We start from the raw sequence: 21,532 nt of genomic DNA on the forward strand, positions 1-21,532 counted from the left end.
GAATGCAAAACGAAACTCCAGCTATGTCGAAACAGGAGTTAAAGAGTACTTTCCTGTCCTACAAAAATGTACACAGGAGGGAATCAGTAAGGGAACAAACCACGTATAAGTTCTGCCATCTGTACATAGATATGTTGGGTTTTCAAGCCTATCTTTCCCTTGTTACAAGACCCTCCCACCATTATGTACTTACAACATTGAGGCTAGGTATTGTGAATCTTTTGGTTGTGTTCCCTAAGATGAATCAGTACTCCGTTTCCCCCTGTCCCTGTGATGGGATTATAAAACAAAGTACGTTGCACTTTTCTTTTTGTTTTTATGTGACCTGTTTCTGCCCTATAGGATTGCTTATCTTAAACCTCTGTTTGAGAAGTATGAAACCAATATTATTAATGCTGCTATGACCCTACTTTTTGCACTTAAAGAACCTGATAATTGTTTTTATACCGCTATATTCATTCTAAGTGCAATTAAGGCCAGAAAGAGTATGCTGCTCTAACGTTGATTGTATCCCCTATTTTTTGTACAGGAAGTTTTATAGATCATGCACTGTGTACCTTAGTTTTTTGTACCCTTTAAAGCCCATGTGATTCGCTGCTATGAGTCCATTGTTTACATCTGGAGTTACGTCATAATCCATGCACTTTACACTGTAATGGAAAGCTTTATTGATTATGCACTGTGCACTTTAGTTTTCATAGGATTGCTTATTTCAAACCTTTGTTTAAGAAGTATGAAACCAATATTATTATCGCTGCTATGATCTTACTTTTTGCACTTAAAGAACTTGATATTTGTTTTTATACTGCTATATCCATTTTAAGTGCAATCAAGGTTAGAAAGAGTATGCTGTTCCAACGTCAATTTTATCCCGTATTTTTTGATTAGGGAAGTTTTACTGATCATACATCGCGCACTTTAGATCTTGTACCCTTTGAAGCCCATGTGATTCGCTGCTATGAGTCCATTGTTTACATCTGGAGTTATGTCATAATCTATGCACTTTAAATTGCAAAGTGTAGTTGTATTGATTATGCACTGTGCACTTTAGTTTTTGTACCATGCACTTTAGATCTTGTACCTTCTAAAGCTCATGTGACTTGATCCCCCTTAATGGTAACCATGTTATGCTGTTATAAGTCGATTGTTTACTTCTGGAGTTAGGGTATAACCTATGCATTTAAAACTATATTTTGTGAAGCTCCGGCGTTACTCTTAACATGTAAAGTTGCAATGTGTTTATTGTTTACATTAAGTGAACCGATGTAACGTACGATGAATATTGGAACTTTGCTACCATATGTCTATTTAATATGTATGCTTATTTTTATCAATTTTAAAATGTAATGTGTTATATACTGTGCTTTTATGGTTGTCTGTCCCAACCAAATAAAGCTGTTTTGAAATTTAAAAAAATTAATGTTATGTCACCCATAAGACATCTAAGCAAGTTATACGGTTAAAGGCGGGTCTCCAAGGTTATCAATTAAGGGCATCAAATGAATGGTACACATTTTGTATTGCAGAAGTATTTTTTGTTTTTTCATTTTTTTTTTGCAAATATGGGACTCATGCTTGAAAAACTTGTTTTAAATAATAATAATAAATCCAGTATTTGTAAAGCGCGAACAGCTACCCAACGGCATCCCGCTGGGGGCAGTCTGGAAGATTAAGCAAGCTAGTGTCCAGAGTCACATGGTGCTGGACTGACCTGCCGCCGGTGCCTGGCATCACACCATCAGCCCCAGATTCCAGCGTCAGTTGCCCTGGCGGGGGCACCACGCCTCTTGTTTTCTCAGATTCTATTTCACTTTTAGCGGCATACTCCCTTTTGTTTTCCTTCTGCTGTATCACAAAACAACCTTTTTCTTACCACAAACTTCAATGTTTCTGTCCATGCCCTACTTTAGTTCCTGCTCTGCATTAGAAAACGTCTCTTGAGAATACACTAATCAATAAATTCCGATTGATGTTTTTGATTGGACCCTTGATGCCCATCATCTGTTGTAGCTTTTTATTCTGCATTTGCAAGTGCTAAGACACTTCCAGTCGTCGCTGGAGATGAAAGGCTCACAATTACATATATATTCAAAATTGCAATATATAAAACATATTTAACTTAAGACTTGCTTATGAGATGACAAAGACTCAACAAAACGGGACCGCTCTCCTTCCTTCCCATTTGACTCTCCTTATTGACTATTTTATTCTTACTATTTTATTTTGTTTTGGGGTATTTGTAAGTGCAGAGTTCACAATGGGCAGTGTATTTTGCCACTGTTGGAGAGACTAAGGGGCCATATGTATCAAGGAACCAATTTGCGATTCTGTAATAGCGATTTTTAAGAAATCGCTATTTCAGAATCGCAAAATGGTATGTATCAAGAAAAACACATTTTTTTAGCGATTTCTTGATATTCCTTAATTGCGAATTCGCAAATTGCGAATCCCCAATTTAGGAATACTTTACCATTCATTGCTATGGGCCAGGAAGCCCATAGGAAGGAATGGGATTTTTTTCTCATTTTGCGAATTCGCAATTTGCTAATCGCAAATTGAGAATAATTTCAAGGGTGCAGGGGTATCCAAAGGACACCCTGTTGCACCCCTGAAATAAGCATAGGTGCCCATGTGGTGCACATACATGCCCTAAGGCAGGGGCCTTCAAACTGTGGGGCGCGACCCCCAGGGGGGCCGTGGAGCGATGCAAAGGGGGTCGCGCCTTCACAGTGCCTTCAGGGCTTCAGCCCCCCTCCTCCCCCATCCTGTGTCTCAGCCCGGGCTGCTGCAGTGCAGCTCACGCTCCTGGGGCCTCAGGTGGGCAGTGTCTGGAGTCTTATTTTTGGCCCGAGTTTTTCACAGGTCTTTAAAGACCATTAGCATATTTACATGCCTTTGTTAACTGATTACCAAAGCTTTGTTTTTTTATGGTTCCAGTACCCCCCCCCACCCACCCCCCGGACCCCCACTCTGCCTATTCCTTACATTTGTCTTTTTACACTTACTGCTGTAGTGTGAGAATGCATTTAATGAAAAGAAATATAAAGTTGGGTTGCCAAAAGAAACATGCCTGCTATGTGTTGTTTAAAGATCCTGCAGAGACCTGCTCTTGACACTAAATTGAGTTATAAATAAAAAAGTATGTATTAATTTGTTATGTGACTTTTCTGTCTTTATTTTCTTTAATTTTCAGTCATGTATCATTGAGGTATCCCTAGAACGCAATTAAACGTGCTTTCTATTTATATTTGCTGTTCTAAGTATTCACAGATAAGTGCAAAAAATACAGCTGTAGGTGACTGCTTATTTCTGGGCCATCAAAATAATGAGCTGGTAACCCTAATCATTAGACTGGAGGTTTGTTGCAGGATCAACACATTATTTATTTCCTCCAACCCTCAATCCCTGATTAATGCCATTATAGCAATAGTTTAACTTATATCTGAAACCCTACGCTTCAAGTTTCTGGGAATGCACCCTGCATTCAGACTACTCACTTCTCATTTTCGCCTTCACGTTCACGTTCACCCTGCACTCCCTGCGATCACAATGCACTCATACTGATCACCATGCACTCATAGCGATCACCATGCACTCATAGCGATCACCATGCAATCACAGTGATCACCATGCGCTCACACTGATCACCATGCACTCACACTGATCACAATGCACTCACACTATTCACCCGCTCACCCTGCACTCACACTGATCACCATGCACTCACACTGATCACCATGCACTCACACTGATCACCATGCACTCACACTGATCGCCATGCACTCACACTGATTGCCATGCACTCACACTGATCACCATGCACTCACACTGATCACCATGCACTCACACTGATCACCATGAACCTACACTGATCACCATGCACTCACAACATTCACCCACTCACCCTGCACTCACAGTGATCACAATGCACTCACACTGATCACAATGTACTCACATCATTCACCCGCTCACACTGCACTCACACCAATCACCATGCACTCACACCATTCACCCGCTCACCCTGCACTCACAGTGATCACAATGCACTCACACTGATCACAGTGCACTCACACTGATCACAGTGCACTCACACTGATCACTATGCACTCACATCATTCACCCGCTCACCCTGCACTCAGTGATCACAATGCACTCACACTGATCACTATGCACTCACATCATTCACCCGCTCACCCTGCACTCACACTGATCACCATGCACTCACATCATTCACCCGCTCACCCTACACTTACCATAATCACAATTCACTCACACTGATCACCATGCACTCACACCATTCACCCGCTCACCCTACACTCACAGTGATCATAATGCACTCACAGTGATCACAATGCACTCACAACATTCACCCACTCACCCTGCAGTCACAGTGATCATAATGTACTCATAGTGATCACAATGTACTCACACTGATCACCATGCACTCACAACATTCACCCGCTCACCCTGCTCTCACAGTGATCACTCTGCACTAAAAATTTGCTTGCATTTTTCACTCTGTACCTCACCCTGCAGTCACACGAGCACACTTCTCACCCTGCACTCATGTGACACTCCACTCACCTGTTCCCCCCTTACTGCTCAATCTGTAGCTCACTCAAACAAGGCCATCACTAACCATGCACTAATTCGTCCCACTCTGCACTTACAGCCAAACCCAAATTCATATGGTCACCTCACTTACCCTGCAGTTACTCCTTTTACCCTACTCTCACACTGTTGCATTGCTCACCGTGTAGTCATATGGGCACTCGTCACCCACACAGTGCAGAAGGTTAAAGTGCCTGGTACAAAGAAGATGTACCATGCACATCACAGAACTGAGTGTGAGTAAACTATGAGTAGCGCTATAAAAAAAATGAAATGTTTGTCAGACAGGTGATATAGAGAGATGAGGTGTATTGTTGGTGAGTGGTAGTGAGGGAATTCATGGAGAAGGTGGAAAGACTGTTGCACCGTGTGCGACTAGTGCTTGGACAAGCCCTGGCTGGGAGTGTTACCCCCCCCTGAAGTTTGGGTCTAGTGGATCCCCTGCTGCTGCCTATTATTTACATTTGTAGTGCGCTACTGTTACCAAAAGGTGTCCTGGGGCTAATAACCATCTGCCTGCAATGTGAGAGAGGGATCCGGGGTTGGGAGGGGAGAGAAGAGAGGCATGGAAGGAAAGGGGTGAGAGGAAAGGGGCATGGGTAAACTGCTTAACTCTGCACAAGATCCCCACGGTTTGAATGCACCCTTGCTGCTCCCGGCCATGGCCAGGTGAGCTTCTAATGTGGCAGCGCGTATTCCTGCGGATTGGGAGGCCCTTCACAGAGGTTGACTAGACATCTTTCTGATGTTAATTGCTGTATTTTGGTTATAAACTGGTACTGATGGGGTGAAATCTTTCCTCAGTATTACTATGTTTAAAAAAATTCTGAATAATAAATCAATGCTACCCCAAAATACGCAGCATTACAGAACATTATTTACATTTTCTAATCACACAATTTAGTCAAGCCTGTCGCATAATTTGGTCCTCACCTTCCTCATAACCTAGAGGTTTAGAAATTTTTGTCAGGAGGGGGTCCTTACGTTTTAAAATGTTGACAGGGGGTCTCGGCATCCAAAAGTTTGAAGACCTCTGCCCTAAGGGCATGTATGTGCGTCACATGGCACTATAAAAAATGCAGAAATTTGCATTTTTCAAGGAATTCGCAACTTACCACCAACTAGAAGTTGGTGGTAATTTGCGATTCCTTAAGGCCATTTAGCAATTTTTTTTGCCTTCTTACATTGCATTTAAGGAATCGAAAAATTTGCTATTCCTTAAATGCAATTGCAAATTAAGGAATCGCAGATTTTGCGATTCCTTATTTTGCATTGGATTTTCCTCCATACATATAATTTTGCGAATTCCCATTCGCAAAGGCTGAAATTCTGCGAATTTCGGCCTTTGCGAATGCAAATTTCAATGATACATATGGCCCTTAGTAAAATAACCAAAATTAATTCACAGAGAAAATAGATTAGGAAACTAATACGAAGGTTTTAGTTAGCTTACAGAATTTTAAACTATCTGCTTCCCATCGAGTTCCAGCCGAACATCTTGAACACCAAATGATGTGCAACCATAAATTGTGAGCGTAAAATTCCCAAGTTCTTCGCAAGTGTGGTTACTTTGCAGCACTACCACAGTGGAGCAAGACCAGAAAACTCTACAATCCAGGCAGAACTCCCTGGTACACCGAGATGACCCTGCATGAGAAATCTTGATTGTTTAGCGATTTTTATTCCGTTCTTGCCAGCACCGTAATGAAAGTTTGGCCTTAATGCCAGTGCAGATGGTTATGTAGTGGCCAATGTGTTTGCTAATGGCCACCTTGCCTAGTAGCCTATGTGCATAATACATGCCAGGATATTTGCATAGGACTATCCCTTCCAGGTGACAAAAGGACTCTTTTTTATGCTTGATTTTTTAACTGTTAAACATTTTAACTGTGCTAAATTTAAAAAATAACTTATTTTTCCAAATGTATTTGAAAACATTTCTTTCAAATCATACTTTTTCATGTCAGTCATAACATGCACTACAGATGTATCCCACCCTTACCTCATTACATTCTGCCAATTTTGAACTTTGCATTGTGCTAAGTTCTATAGGTGGAGGTTAATGTTTGCAATTCCATATGATATTTTACACATTTTTGTTACTTATTATAGTAAAACATCTAAAAACCACCAACATTTTCTGACATTACCAAGTACCGTTACCTCACCCACAGTTTATGGATAACGTTACATGGAATACTTAGATTATGTACACAAAAATGAGAGCACATTCACCCTAAAGTCAAAGATCTGTAGTGGAGGCGACTAGTAAACCACCTGCCTATCACTATGCAGCAAAAGAAAAGATGATATTGTAATAGGACCACTTGTTATATTTTCAATGGAGTGTTAACATGAATAGACAAGAACAGCTCAACTGACACACTTATTACGTGGTATGTTATGTTATGTTATGTTATGTTATGTTATGTTATGTTATGTTATGTTATGTTATGTTATGTTACTTGATTTCTAAAGCGCACAGCTGCCCCAGCAAAGGGGCGTCCCGGCGCTACCAGATCTAAATGGCACATAGCCCAGAAAGGTTGTCGCAGAGGAAACTAAGCCCATAAATTATACTGAAGAGAAAAGGAGGGTTTTGATGGCTTTTTCAAAAAGCGAACAGGACATCCATACCATGGATATGAACTGGCAGAGAGTTCCATAGCTTGGCGGCCAGATAACGAAACGAGCGCCCTCCTGCCCGGCAGAGTTTGAACCGCAGGACAGTCGCCATGTGTTGTCCCAGCGAGTGCAGCTGTTGACGGGGAGCATACGGGATCAGAAGATCTCCCAGAAGCGCCGGGCCGTCACATTTCAGAATCTTAAAAGATAAACACAGGGCTTTAAACTGGATCCGCTTATCAATCGGAAGCCAGTGCAGCCCCTGAATAGTGGACCCAGCCGGCACCAGCGGGGTAGACCTACCAGGGTTCTGGCTGCGGAGTTTTGGACTTGTTGTAATCGCTGTATCCCTGCTTTATTAGCCCCCAAAAGCAGAGAGCTAGCATAGTCTAGACGAGAAAGTATAGTAGATTGCACAATAAGCTGTCGTACTGCTGGATTGAAAAATTTTAAGAGAGGTTTAAGACCCCTTAACAGGCCTATACAGGTGGCAGCGACTCTTTTTGTATGGGTCTGGAATCTGAGCATGGAATCCATCCAGACCCCAAGATTCTTTACCACTGCCTTAGGCATGGGCATAGCACCGAGGGGCGCTGGCCACCAGTATTCATTCCACAGACCAGCGTTCTTGCCCACCAGTAAGACCTCAGTTTTACTCGCGTTAAGTTCTAAGCAGTTTTTTGCCATCCATTGAACCACGGCTGTCATCCCATCTCTGAATCTAGTGGCCAATATCGATGGTCCCTCAGCTAAGGTGATAACAAGCTGGGTGTCATCGGCATAGGACACCATCGTGAGGTCCCATTTTTTTGCGGCATCAGCCAAAGGCTTCACATAAAGATTAAACAGCGACAGACTCAATGCTGAGCCCTGTGGAACCCCCTGTCTGATGGAGTGGGATTGAGAGAAGAACAGAGGGGCCGACACATGGAAAGATCTCTCAGTCAGGAATGTCCTGAACCACTCTAGGGCAGTTCTGGTGACCCCTGCAACCTCTAAGCGATGGAGAATGATGCCATGTGACACCGTGTCAAAGGCTTCGCTGAGATCCAACAGGATCAGCGCTGCACTTTGACCGGCATCCAGGACGGTCCGGAGATGTTAATAAATTGGGACGGTCTCATGGGATCGGAGGGAGAGCCAGATTTAATTCTGCCACACAGTCTGGAAAATTCCTCCTCAGCGATCTCCTGGATCGCTGATAGAGTAGGGCTGGACTCATCCCTAAGGGCGAAAAGGTGGAGTCGGGGGACACGTGTGGGAAAGATTGATAAATCTTTTGAACTTTTTCCACAAAAAATGTCGCAAGCTCCTCACAATGTTGTTTGGATATTATACTAGGCAGGGCCGCTTTATTACACCGATACTCTTTAAAGATTTTAAATATGCATTTAGTTGGATTCGAGCTTAGCTTTATTTCCTTAGCATAAAAGGCCGCACATGCAGCACAGATGGCTTTGTGGTAGAGCTTGACTTTGGACAAATAGATTAATTTGTCTCCAACATTGTAGTCCCTTCTCCAAGCACGTTCCGCTTTCTTGCAGGCTTTCCTGAGGGCTCTCAGAGAATCATTATAGCAAGGACTCGAGTTGGAGGTGCGCCCCCTGGTCCATCTTGCAGGAATAAAGGTATCCAGGCCCTTTAAGATCCAGTCGCAGAACGCGGTGTAAGCCACCTCAGGGTTGGCCATGTCTCCTAGGGGGTTGGCCGTAAGGAAGGCGTGGAAGTCTTCTAGTTTAAATTTATGCCATGGGCGTCTAAGGACCAGGTTATAAGTATCTAGTCTATAAGAGTCTGTAATGGATAGCCTCAATTCTATCAAGAAATGATCGGTCCATCCCATGGGCTTGGGCGTTGCTATGTTCATGGCTGGGATATTGGAAAAGACCGGATCTAGTATATGTCCGGCTATGTGCGTGGCGTTGGACACTAATTGCTCCAGCTGCAGAGGGTCCAGGTCGGCTAGTAAGTTACATATGGCGCTATCCTGAGTCAGGTCAAAGTGGAGATTAAGATCACCCAAGATCGGGAAATTGGCAGATCATATCACAAGTGCGCTAACCGTCTCCAACAATGCCTCTATGAATTTGGTAGCTGGCCCTGGGGGCGATAGATAAACGACCCAGAGAAGGTAAAATGCGCGCTTATAGCTACCCTAAAACGGGTGCATTTGCACTCCCTGATATTCTCCTTAGTGAAAGAACAGGGATACTGAGAATTATAAATTATTTCAATGCCCCCACCCCTAGAGTCCCTGTTTATGGTACTGATCGAATAACCCACGGGGAGGGTGAGATTGGGTACAGCTGTCATGTCATCCTTAAGCCAAGTTTCGCATAAAAAGAGAATGTCCGGGGACTCCTCAGAGACTAAATCATGAATTTCCATATGGTGCTTAACGAGTGACCGTACGTTTAGTTGGAATATTTTAAGCTGGGCTTGTTGGACTCTTTCTACTCTTGCTCGAGCGAGCCCGGGGGCGGGTGTACTAAAATTACAGATAGAGCATTTCAGTTCTGTTTCCCCCATACGAGTGGGTAGTTTGCCGCAAGCCCCAGCACCTGGGTTCAATGCTAAGAGAGAGTTTCTCTACCATAGCAGAGAGGGTCACTCAGTTTCGCCCAGCCGGCCAGGTGATGATGGACATTTATGGAGGCGGGAAAGGGGCAGGAGTGTCAAATAACTGGGCCGCAACCCTGAAAATACCACCAAAATGGCGGCTTAGCCCCGAATATATCCTGCGACAGCACCTAATTTTCTGCGAGGGATCAAGGGTGGAAATGCGCTGAGTAGGCACAGAGTGAATAGTGTAAATACCAAATTTTAAAACACAATGTTAAAAGTAAAGTTAAAATGCCTATCTTTCCCGGCTGCGCCTCAGGAAAGTGCTACAGATCTAGTTTGCGCGTGAAAATCCCAGTGCGATTTAAATACCAGGAGGGGGTGGGAGTGTCCAACCACTGTGCCTCAACCCTGAAAATACCACCAAAATGGCGGCTTAGCCCGAATATATTCTGCGACAGCGCCTAATCGGCTGCGAGGGATCAAGGGTGGAAATGCGGTGAGTAGGCACAGAGTGAACAGTGCAAATACCAAATTTTAAAAACACAATGTTAAAAGTAAAGTTACAATGTCTATCTTTCCCGGCTGCGCCTCAGGAAAGTGCTACAGATCTAGTATGTGTTTAGATAAGCACTATCTCTGCCGGGAGAAATACATAAAACACAAAAAATCTAAGATTGATTGCAGATTTCTGACGTGCAGGAAAATCTGATGTCACTGTAAAAACATCTTAATATTGATTCAAAAGCAAATGGCAGAGGTGTTAGAGTTGTGGCGTCTAGGGACAGCAAAAAGTGAACTTGGTGTAATAAAATCAACGTGTAAAGAAACAATGCAGAGGTGTATGCGAACATCATCATAAAAGATTTAACTTAATTGCGTTGACAATTCCATGAATTGGCACGACAAGATGGGTTCATAGAGACACACAAAGTCATAACAAATGTCAGAACCAAGGTAAAAGAAGTGAGGTTTATTGTGAAAACGGCCCCTGTATGTACAATGTGCACATAACGCATGTAAACATTTGAATCCACCGTCTGTTATATACATATGACAAGCCCATGTATTTTTTTTTTTTACAAAAATACATATCCGCAGTCTCCCAATTCGTATTTACAACTGTATGGCTATTGCTTTGTAGATTTTTTTTATTTGTTTTTGTGTATCAAGTTTCCAAACTTTTGCATAAACCTTCCAAATTTGTTATCATTTTGTTGGTAGGTCTGATAAGCTGGAGAGTTATAGTTCATCATAGAGGATTGCCTTGTGTAACTGTGTCCCATAGGATTGCTTTTGTGTTCCATGACAGGTGTGTTAGTGTTTTCTGCTGTGTTTGTGGTCTGGGCTGAACCTTCTGTTTTGTAGAATGGTTCAAAGCGGCTATAAAGACGCCTGTCACTCATCCTTGAGATACAAGGAGTAATGTCGTGGTTTCGTACCTCTCTATGTGATAGTTCCCTTTGTGGTAATACCCTGTGTCCCATATCCCTTTGTAGCATGTCCCTTGTTGGAATGTCCCTTTGTAGAATGTCCCTATGTGACAGTGCTCTCTGCAGATGGACCCTTGGTGGCACCTCCCTATGCAACATATCCCTTTGTGGTACCTCTCTTTGCAAAATGTCCCTATGTGGCCTTACCCTCTGCAGGGACGTGGAAACATAAGCTGTGCCGTAACCAACTTCCATTCTTGTTTCTTTAGGATCTTGATACTGAATTTGTTCTGTGTTGAATCTAGGAGCTGAAGCATCTCCTGTAGTTTCTGAAAACTTGCTTTCAATTGGACCAGCAGTTGAACTCAATTTACTGCCCTCGTCTACCACTGATCTAACAGATCTGGCTGGACTAACACAAACACTTTCTTTACTCTTATATATGCTACTCTGCAGAGGAGTTGATGGTAACTTGTCCGGGTTTGGCGATGCCTCGGCCTTATTTTCATACTTCTTTAGTTTTACTGCGTCATCATCTTCTGATATTAATGTATCCGAGCTACTGCACATCCTATAAAACGCGGGGGTTTTACTTTTCGACAACGTTTCTTTTTTGTCTGGTGTAAGACTAAGCAATGATCTCAGTTTCTTTGATCCTTTTTTAAGAAAATTTGGGGAACCTTTATTTTCTTTCCTTGGAGACGACTGTTTGTTTGTTTCATCTCTGTAAGATTCGTTTAGAGAATCATAGGATAAATTTTTATTTGCACTGTCATTGTGAGATTCATACACATTTGCAGACTGTGTACTTGCAGTGTGCACGCTGTTTAACTGCTGAGTATCCTGCTGCACTGCCGGATTATCCGCTTCCCTGACTCCACCCTTGACCAAAGTGCTATATATGTAGTTGTTTGGTGGCCTATTGGCACTGTTTGCTATATTTAACTTTAAGCTCTCAAACATAGGCAAGCTGCGCCTTTTCAGCAGACTATCGTTTTGCTGACTTTTTACGTTGTCTCCTTGTTTATTGGCACCTAAAGATGTGTACAAATAGTTTGTTGTTGGCTTATTTGTGATGTGATTAACACCACGAGAGCATTCAGGAACTTGCAAGCTGCGCCTTTTATCTGCCTCTGGCAGCTGTTGGTGTGTTGCATATCCTGTGAAGGATTTGTCTGCTGTAAGTCTGATATGTGCACTCTCGTTAGATGTAATGGCCTTTGGTGTTACACTTTCTTGTGAGTCAATGATTGTTGAATTTGAATTTGTAGAGTTTGAAGTACAACTAATTGCTTCTTTTTGCTCTGGTAATGTTGGTTTAAAAACTAGTGAAGAGCGAAGGCGAGAATGGGTATAAATTGATGAAGATGGAGGATTTTCAGTTCCATCAGAGGTGTCTTGCCTGTCCCCGATTGATTCCGCATTTGAACCAGCTGAGAAATCAGATTGGTCATTTAAGTAGGATTCAATTCTCCAGTTTCTTAAGAATGACTTTGTTGTACGCTCAAGGGTAGGCATCTTCTGCTGTAATGTACGGACATGATTATCTGTTCCATGAAAAGACCTCCGAAGAGTTGAAGGCTTTTCTGAAAGATTAGGGCCCTTTGGCTGTGCAAACCTGCTAATAAATCCTTGAGTAGATCCGTTGTAGGTACCCATATATCCACCTCTAGAAGAAGATCCAACACTTGGGTTTTCGAGATGTGTTTTCCAGTTATGAGATGGCATGGGCTTGTAGTTAACACCTCTGTTGAGCATGAGATAAGGAGAAGATTCTGGTTTCTCCCCACCAGCATAGCTATGCCTCTTCCAATTTTCATTTCTAGTAGCCTGCTGAAGTTGCTGGATTTTTTGTTGTACGTTATACCCTGAATTAAGGTGTGGCTTATAAGTAGCATTTCTTATACTGTATATTTCATCTTCATTTATTGCATATCGCCCATGAGATTTTAAGAAGCTGGTATCTAATGTGTGCATCTTGTGATGTCTTCCAAATAGGCTTTGTTGACTAGAGGAGGAAGCCAGAGACGTCAGTGAGTGTTGATATATGCCATTATCCAATGACAGTTTGCGAGTTTTTCCAAGACATAATTCTTCCAATCCAAATCCATCGGGAACAAAAGAGCGAGCATACAGTGTCCTAAACTCCTCATCAAACGACTCAACCAGCTGTCCAGTTATGACTTGAACCATGCTCAAATTGACCTTCTCAAATGACCACATAAAACTGAAGGAAAAAGACAAAAATATGCATTAGTGCTAGATTATAATTAGTAAATGCAATTAAAGTTTTTAAGACAACAAAGTGTAAATCATTGCACACCTGGAAATGCTAGTTTTGATATCAGATCACTGAGTAGGAATGTCAATCGACTGAATTAAATTCAACTGCTTACTAAACTAAGTGAACCATATCAGTATTCGAGCAATTGCATATGATCAGATGCAGTACCGACAAAAGCAAATCTGAGGATTTATTACCCATGATGTTATAAGCATAATACTCTACATCACTCTGGGAAATTAAGATTTTGATTGAGGGTGTTTAAGACCCTTTTCAAGCAACAAGCACAATACCTGTGAGGGTGTACCACAAAAGTCACCAAATCAGCCTGCACTTAACTCTGTGGTAGCCTGGCACAAAAGCAATCACGCTTAACTTGGAGGCACTGTCTTAAGTAATTATGCAGCAAACAAACAGTAATAAAGTAAAAACACAACACAAGAAAAATCCCAAACTAATTTACTAAAATAGAGAACATTGTATTAAATAAAACAACACCATAACATATTAAATTCAATCAGCAGATTCAGAGTTATGAAGTTTTAAAGATCTAAGTGAAAAATGGCGCCTACCCCAAGAGTATCTGTTCATGCGAGCCCAGGGCAAAGTCAAAGGCTAAGGTCGACAATGAAGAAGCATATGTTGGGTACTCAAGGTTGATTGGGCATGGTCTCAACTTACCTTGTAACTTGGAAGAAATTTTGAAGAAACATTGCTGGCGAAAGTAAAGTTCAGGGAACAAGGCAGCTGGCAGTATCCAAAGAAGAGGCATCATCATTGGAGAGCTACTGAACGAAGATGCAGTAAAGATTTCTACATTCTGAATTTGAAAATCTCCAGTGGCACGAAGCTGAAGGCTGTAGTCGACAAGGGCTACATGAGGCTTGATAACCCTTGCAAGAGGTCCTGCTGAACAGGATTTGCTGCTGCGGAGAAGTACGTAGCAGGAGATACCACAAAGTGAGGCAGATTGATGAAGCACCTAGGGACTGGAGAGCAGGTATGTCCGACTGTCCTGTTGGTTTTTAGATCACTCTTTAGGTGTAATTTTTCCAAGCACTAACTTTCAGGTTTTGGCTGGAGAAGCACCTGTAGCATCACTTTCAAGGGTCCCGGTCTGGTTGGGCATGACTTGAGGGTCAAGACTCAGAGGCCTGGTGCAAGGTTCATGGTCTTTGAAGCGTGTTATGTACCTGTAGTTCACACAGGAGGCCAGCCACCTAGCCTTTGGGAACACTCTGGTTGTCCTGGGATCAAGCAGCAAGTCAAGCCTCAAGCTGCAGGGCTGTTTTCTGAGGGTACAAGGCATGCTTCAAGCCAGAGGGCATTTCTCTCTAGTAGCAAGGCAGTCCTCTCTAGTAGCAAGGCAGTCCTCTGAGATACAATGGAGGACTCAAGTAGGGGTGCAGCCCTCTGAAGTACAAGGCAGTATTTCCAGGGTTCCTCCACAGGTGAGGAGTGAACTGGAGAATTAGTCTAAGGGTCCAAGATTTGTACCTGGTGTCATCCTTTGGAATGGTAGAAACTGTGGGGCAGATTTACAAGACCCCTGCGTGTCAGTGCGTTACTTTTTGTGACGCGCCAGCGGCGCATTTTACTGCCCCATATTTACAAGTACAGGGAAAGCCACCCTGTGTGTCTTTTCCTCTCCTTGTAAATACAGCCCCTTTACACGCAGCACTTTGCATGAAAGGGGCATTCCATGTGTGTTGCTGTGGGTGCTCCCAAGCAACACCCATGGAACCAGACACACTTCCAGATTTACAAGAAATTGTAAATCTGGCAATGCGTCTTAATGCTACGCCTCCCCAGGGGAGGCATTGTGAGGCAGAACATGGAGAAATATATTAATTTCTTCTCCTTGTTTTCTTCTTTCTATGCATGCTGCATTCTGCAACACACATAAAAAGAGGAAATCACCCCTGGTGATAGTTTATGTGTCCCTTCCTCTACATAAACAATCCTTTAACTCAATGACGTTTTCCAAGTTCTATGTGTGCTAATACAGCACACATAGACGTTGTAAAATGCCATTTTTTATTGTTTGTGTGCAGGAAGGGAACCCTTCCTGTACATGAACAATCATCCCGTGATTCAGGCATCCTTGCACCAGTGTGCAAGGGTGCCTGCATAGGCGCATGGCAACAGTTTGTGCGCCAGCGCAGGGGGAAGAACAGAGATGCAACATATTGTTGTGACTATGTCGTATCCATGTTTTTCAAAACTAATGCAGCGTGGTGCAGCACAATGGCCTACTGCACCGCGTTGCGTTAGTTTATTGTAAATCTGCCCCTTCTAGGCTATTCCCCTATCTGGTTATGGAAATGTCCATCCTTCCCCCTCCACGTGGTCTAAGGTGCCAAAGGCTGTTGTCAAGTTTCTTTGTGAGTGTGCTGGAGGCTTCCCTTTGAAATGTAAGTAGGGCAGGGGACAGCTCAGCCCCACCCTACCAGGCAGGATGGCCAATCCTGTCAACACCTTATTCCTCTTTGTCTCACTGAGGGGTAAGAATATGCAAAGATAAAGTTGCAGCTATTCAGCATCACATGACCCAGAACAAATTCTGACTTCAAATCCACCTTTCCTATAAAGACACTTATTGTACAATTCTATTCAGATAAAACATTAAACATGACATTTCTATTTCTTCCCACTCAAATAGTAGCACTTCCTAAATTTAATGAGTGTCCCAAAGTTATCCTATGGAAGAGGTAGGCCTCACAGGAGTAGGACATGTAAATTCTAAAAAACATGTCCTACCTTCTAAATACAATGCATTCGGGCAGGGTTAGGTCTTACCATAGGGGTGACATATGCATTAAAATGAGAGGTTTAGACCTGATAAAAGGTTTATTATGCCAGGTTGAAATGGTAGTTTAACACTGCACTATGTCTGCAATTGCAGACCTAATCCATGTTTTAAGGGCTACTTAAGTGGGTGGCACAATACATGCTGCGGGTCCACTAGTAACATTTAATTTATAGTCACTGGATACATGTAGAATCACTTAACTAGGGACTTATAAGTAAATTATACTTATAAGCCAACTGTCAATTGGGTGTCGGCCTATTCTGTTCTGTTTTAAACATAAACATTTTAGCAATGGTTTGCAGTGCTGAAGTGCACATAGTCGTAAAGAGAACAAAAACAAAATGTTGGCAAACAGGGTAGCGGGAGAAGTCAAAAGAGGCTCAAGAAAAATATTATTTAACAAGACTCTTGCAGTAGTTCTATCACATTTTAAGTTCACAATTTTACTCTTTTTTACTTGGTCGCAAGCTCAAATGAAAACTTTAAAAATAAGTATGACTTCTCATTTTAGCCATGATCTAGCCTTAGCCCACTGCTCACAGTTATCCCATTTTAGGCCTTATTCTGCTTCCCTGGAGTATAAGATCTATCAGAAGTACTTGAAATTCACTCTCGCGCATAGCATGCGATGAAGCATTGTTTTGCTATGTTTGGGTATCCTGCCTTTGAATTCCTATATTAAACATTGGGAAAAGTTCACTGGCAAAGCAGGAGTTTGTAATCTCTGTAATGGTGGGGAAAATGATGGCTATTATAAATTCTCCGCCAAACGAATTAAAATATAGTTAATCTCGCCGTGCTTAACAAAGAGGAATGTGTCCATCTGTAATGAAACTGGTGCTCATGTAAAGCACTCTGATAGCTGATATGCTCGGGTCTAGTTTGCTCTATATAAAACTCTAAAACGAAACACACACAAAAAATAGTATATACATTTTTAAAATCCTTTCTACCATTTTACTAGCAATTGAAGAACTTATGGAACTCAAGAACTATTAATGCTTATTCTAGGAAAATGTATTTATGATAAAGATGCTGATGGCTCTTATTAATTTTCCACTAAATGAATTTGCAACAATGTATATTAATGTTTTAAAATGACCACTGTAACAGCATTAGTTAATTTATTAATGGGCTTAGTCAATTAACTGACTGGGACCTCTAGGACAGCTTTTTTAACCCCACACAAATCACTTCACTGCACACTCACTTGACAAAACCAGCTCTGTTGTAATCAGGTGTCGTAGCACACCTGAGGCACACTTGGTGCCTCGGGTGGGGCCCGATGATGAAGCATGCCACAAACTAGATGGTGGATGAGGGCCTTCTTAAAAAACAAACTGCTTTTTCCCTCAAAACAATTGCTTTTGACCCAATAGACACATCACCCTTTCCTAGTAGCTAGCTTGTTGATTTATACATACCCCCTGAGGAAACGAACTAACTACTCTAGTACCTTGCTCTCTATTTGATTACAAGCACAATCTATGACAGATATCAATACTGGAGAACAACAGTGTACAGGTAAGTTAGTTGTTTTGTCTCCAGAATTGAATCTTTCATAGATTCACTTGCTTTTATCCGAGTCGTTAGCACTGTAATTCCCTTATTTTGCGACTACGGCGAAGAACTTCATATGCAATAAAGAGACATATTGAAAAATTGACTAATACATATGAAGCATGAATCCAAGTAAATCGTAAAATAGCAAATAAACTGTAGCAACCAAATCTATAAAACAAAAAGAATTGATAGATATGAAAGACTATACCTAAAGCAAACAGATATCTCAGGACAGATTGACCCACTGCAGGGTCCACTTTCCATACTGAGTCTAGGCAGTAATGCTTAGTGAATTTATGCACATCGGACCATGTTGTCGCTCTACTAATGTCTGGAAGTGACACAAAAGCAAACAAGACTGTAGAGGCTGCCATCCTCCTCATGAAGTGCGCAGACACTTTTGCAGACAAAGGCTTCCCAGCCTTGTTGTGGCAGAAAACAATTGCAGAGGAAATCCAACGCGCAATACTGTTCCTTGAAAGGGCTTGGCCCTTCCGTGGTGAAATGAAAGGACACAAATAACTGCTCAGATTTTCTGAAAGTATTTGTTCTATGTATGTAGAACTTGATGCATCACTTCACATCCAATGAGTGCAATGCTCTTTCTGCTGCAGTTAAAGGGTTCCCAAAATACGTGATGAGCACAACTGGTTCATTCAAGTGAAAAGGATTGGAACTTAGGGAATGAATTGAGGATTTGTTCTCAATAAAAGTTTATCCTGTCTGAATTGAAGGAAAGGCGCAGCAATCGTGAAAGCCGGAATTTTACTGATACTTCTAGCTGGCGTGAGGGCCAAAAGGAGAGCCGTCTTCCAAGAAACATATTTTAAATCAGCCTTATGCATGGGCTTCTAAAGGCGATTTCTTAAGTTGAGCTTGATTCCCACAGAACTGCAGGGCACTTTAAGGGTTGGAAAACCCTACAGAGACCTTTCATAAACTCCCTAACAATTCTTGTTGACCACAAAGAAAGTGCACCTGGTTTTCTGCGAAACCTGGAAATTGCTGCCAAGTGAACTTTGATTGATGAGTGAGCCAATTTGATTTAGCTAAGTGAAGTAAGTAAGGCAAAACCTGTTCTGAAGTTGATAGCAAAGGATGCAATTCTTTCTCCTTGCAACAATAGCAGAATCTCTTCTATTTTGCAGCATATGACCTGTTAGTGGAATGAGATCTGGCCGGGTGTAGGATAGACCTGAAATTCAGAGGGATGTTTAAATCTGTGAATTCATAGGCATGAGGTTCCAAGCTGACAAGCTTGGAGAGTTTATTTGAGGATAAACAATATGACCGTTGTTCATTGAGAGTAGGTTTGGCAGTGGAGGTAAGCGAATGTGCGGAGATATCGAGCACAGGAGAAGTTCCATGTACCAAGACTGCCTCGGACATGCCAGAACTATGAGAATGAAATGACATGGTTATTTGATTATCTTGTTCAACACTCTTGGGATGAGGGGAACCAACAGGAATGCATAATAGAAAGTCCCCAACCATTGCATCTGCAGAGCGTTCCCCAAGAGATCCACTGAGGAAACCTGCTGGCAAACTTCTCTCACTTCTTGTTGTTTTCTGTCTCAAAAATATCCAGTTTTGGAGTGCCCCACAGTTTGAAGACTCTTCTGCTGTGGACTACGTTTAACTTCCATTCTTGACATTGGTTCTGGTACAGAATCAGCCCAATCGTTGTCCACGCCCGGAACATGCTCTATTTGCAATGTTATGTTGTGATGAATTAGCCACCTCCAAATCTCCTGGGCCTGTTCTGGTAATATGAGAGACCTGGTGCCCCCTTGTTTGGTGAGATAGATCATTGTTGTGGTGTTGTCTCTTCTTACTAGAACAAAGTATCTCTGGATTCTGGGAAGAAAACCCTGCAACTCCTAAAAAACTGCCATTAGATCCAAAAGATTGATGTGTGAAAGTGCTTCCTGAAGGGACCATTTTAAGTGTATTCGCAATTCCTGGAGATGCGCACCCCAACCGTCCACTGAAGTGTCCATTGTCAAAATATAATGAGGCTGTGCTGCTTTGAACGAGAGACCTGGAAAGATATTGATTTCTTTTTTCCACCATGACTGAGACCATTTCATTGTTAGTGAGAGAGAGATAATGTCGTCGAATGAGCCGTGCACCTGCACCCACTGCATGTATAACAGCTTCTAGGAGGACTCATGTGCAGCTGACAATTTGGAATCAACGGGATGCATGATGAGAGCATCCCCAGTAAGGACTTGAATACTCTCACAGAAGTCGACTCTTTTGCACGTAGAAGGTATGCTAAGCGCATTATCTTGAGCTTCCGTTCTGAAGTGGGATACGCCTTCATTGACTTTTCGTTTAGAAGTGCCCCTAGAAAAACTCGCTTCTGACTTGGAATCATGTGTGAGTTCTCCACATTGAGCTGTAACCCCAGAGACTCGAAGAGCCGCTTACAAGTCTTCGTAGATTTTTTGGTAGAGTGAAATGTATCTCCCTTGACTAGCCAGTCGTCCAGGTAGGGGTAAACCTAGTGTCCCTGCCTTCTCAGAAAAGCTGCTACCGGAGCCATACATTTTGAACTCTGGGCGCTGAGTGAAGGCCGAATAGCAAGACTTTGAACTGGTAGTGATCCCCAGCCACCTCAAACCTGAGGAATTGGCGATGCTTTGCATGAATGGGAATGGGAAAGTATGCATCCAAGAGATCGAGGGACGCTAGAAAATGTCTCTTGTTTATTAATAGGAGAATCTCTTGTAGGGACAACATTCTAAAAGACGTTTTTTTGATGTATTTGTTTAGCTGCCTGAGGTCTATGACCTGTCTCTATTTCCCACATTTTTTCTTTATTGAGAAGAACTTGGAATAAATACCTTTTCCTCGTTGCCCGAAAGGCACTTTTTCTATCGCCCCTTTCTTTAGAAGAGTCAAAATTTCCAATGAGGACAAATGATGATGATGTGTTTTACAAATTTCAAAGTGTGGCCGTGTTACATGATGTCCAGCAGCCATTTATCCTTTGTGATGGTTTGTCATTGATTTAGAAATAGAGAAAGCCGATGGGACCGAAGGTGTTAAGAAGGAAAGGAGGTGGCTGGCAGAAGATAAACGTCACTGACGTCTTGAGGAATCCTGTAATTTTCCTCATCCTGCAGGCTTGTGTCTAGCTGATTGCTGATTGTAAGACATGTTGGAGGCACAAAATTGCTGCTGTTGCTGTCCTCCATATTGTGATCTGTACCCTAGACCATATGGCTAATATCTATAAGATTAGTAAGACGGTCTTTGTTGGAACTGACTTCTTCCTCTACTCCACGAAAGGACTCAAAATGCCTTTGTTGCATCGTGCCCAAGGAACGTGCAGTTTCAGTATCCTTTTTGATGCCCTGAAGCTCCTCATCTACGTGTTTTCCAAAAATGTTTTCCCCATCGAAGGTCATGTCCAGCACTTTCAATTCGACTTCAGGGCAGTAAGACATCGCCCTAAGCCAGCCCTGTCTACGAAAGTCTTCAGCACCTGCCATTTGCCTGCAAGCCATAGAAGACAGATCCATTGTGGGGTCAATCACCTCCAAAATGCTCTAGCACCCTCCTGCAGGAGATCTTTTGCTTCTCTCTTTTAATCCTCAGGAAAGAATTTGAGAAGATGAGCCAGGTCCGACCATA

General features: G+C 42.4%; 1 protein-coding gene across 1 annotated transcript in view; it reads right to left on the reverse strand.

Moving 5' to 3' along the window:
• Positions 1 to 10,751: 10,751 nt before the first annotated feature.
• The window catches only part of SACK1B (scaffolding CK1 anchoring protein B), a 166,560-nt gene continuing 155,779 nt past the window's right edge, over positions 10,752 to 21,532 (reverse strand). The window contains exon 3 of the mRNA XM_086926441.1: positions 10,752 to 13,458. Within this exon, the coding sequence (XP_086782567.1) occupies positions 10,950 to 13,458 (2,509 nt within the window). The 3' untranslated portion in view covers positions 10,752 to 10,949. The remainder of the gene's footprint in view (positions 13,459 to 21,532) is intronic.

The sequence above is a fragment of the Lissotriton vulgaris genome, chromosome 6 (assembly GCF_964263255.1).
Source record: "Lissotriton vulgaris chromosome 6, aLisVul1.2, whole genome shotgun sequence".
In the NCBI taxonomy this organism is placed as follows: domain Eukaryota; kingdom Metazoa; phylum Chordata; class Amphibia; order Caudata; family Salamandridae; genus Lissotriton; species Lissotriton vulgaris.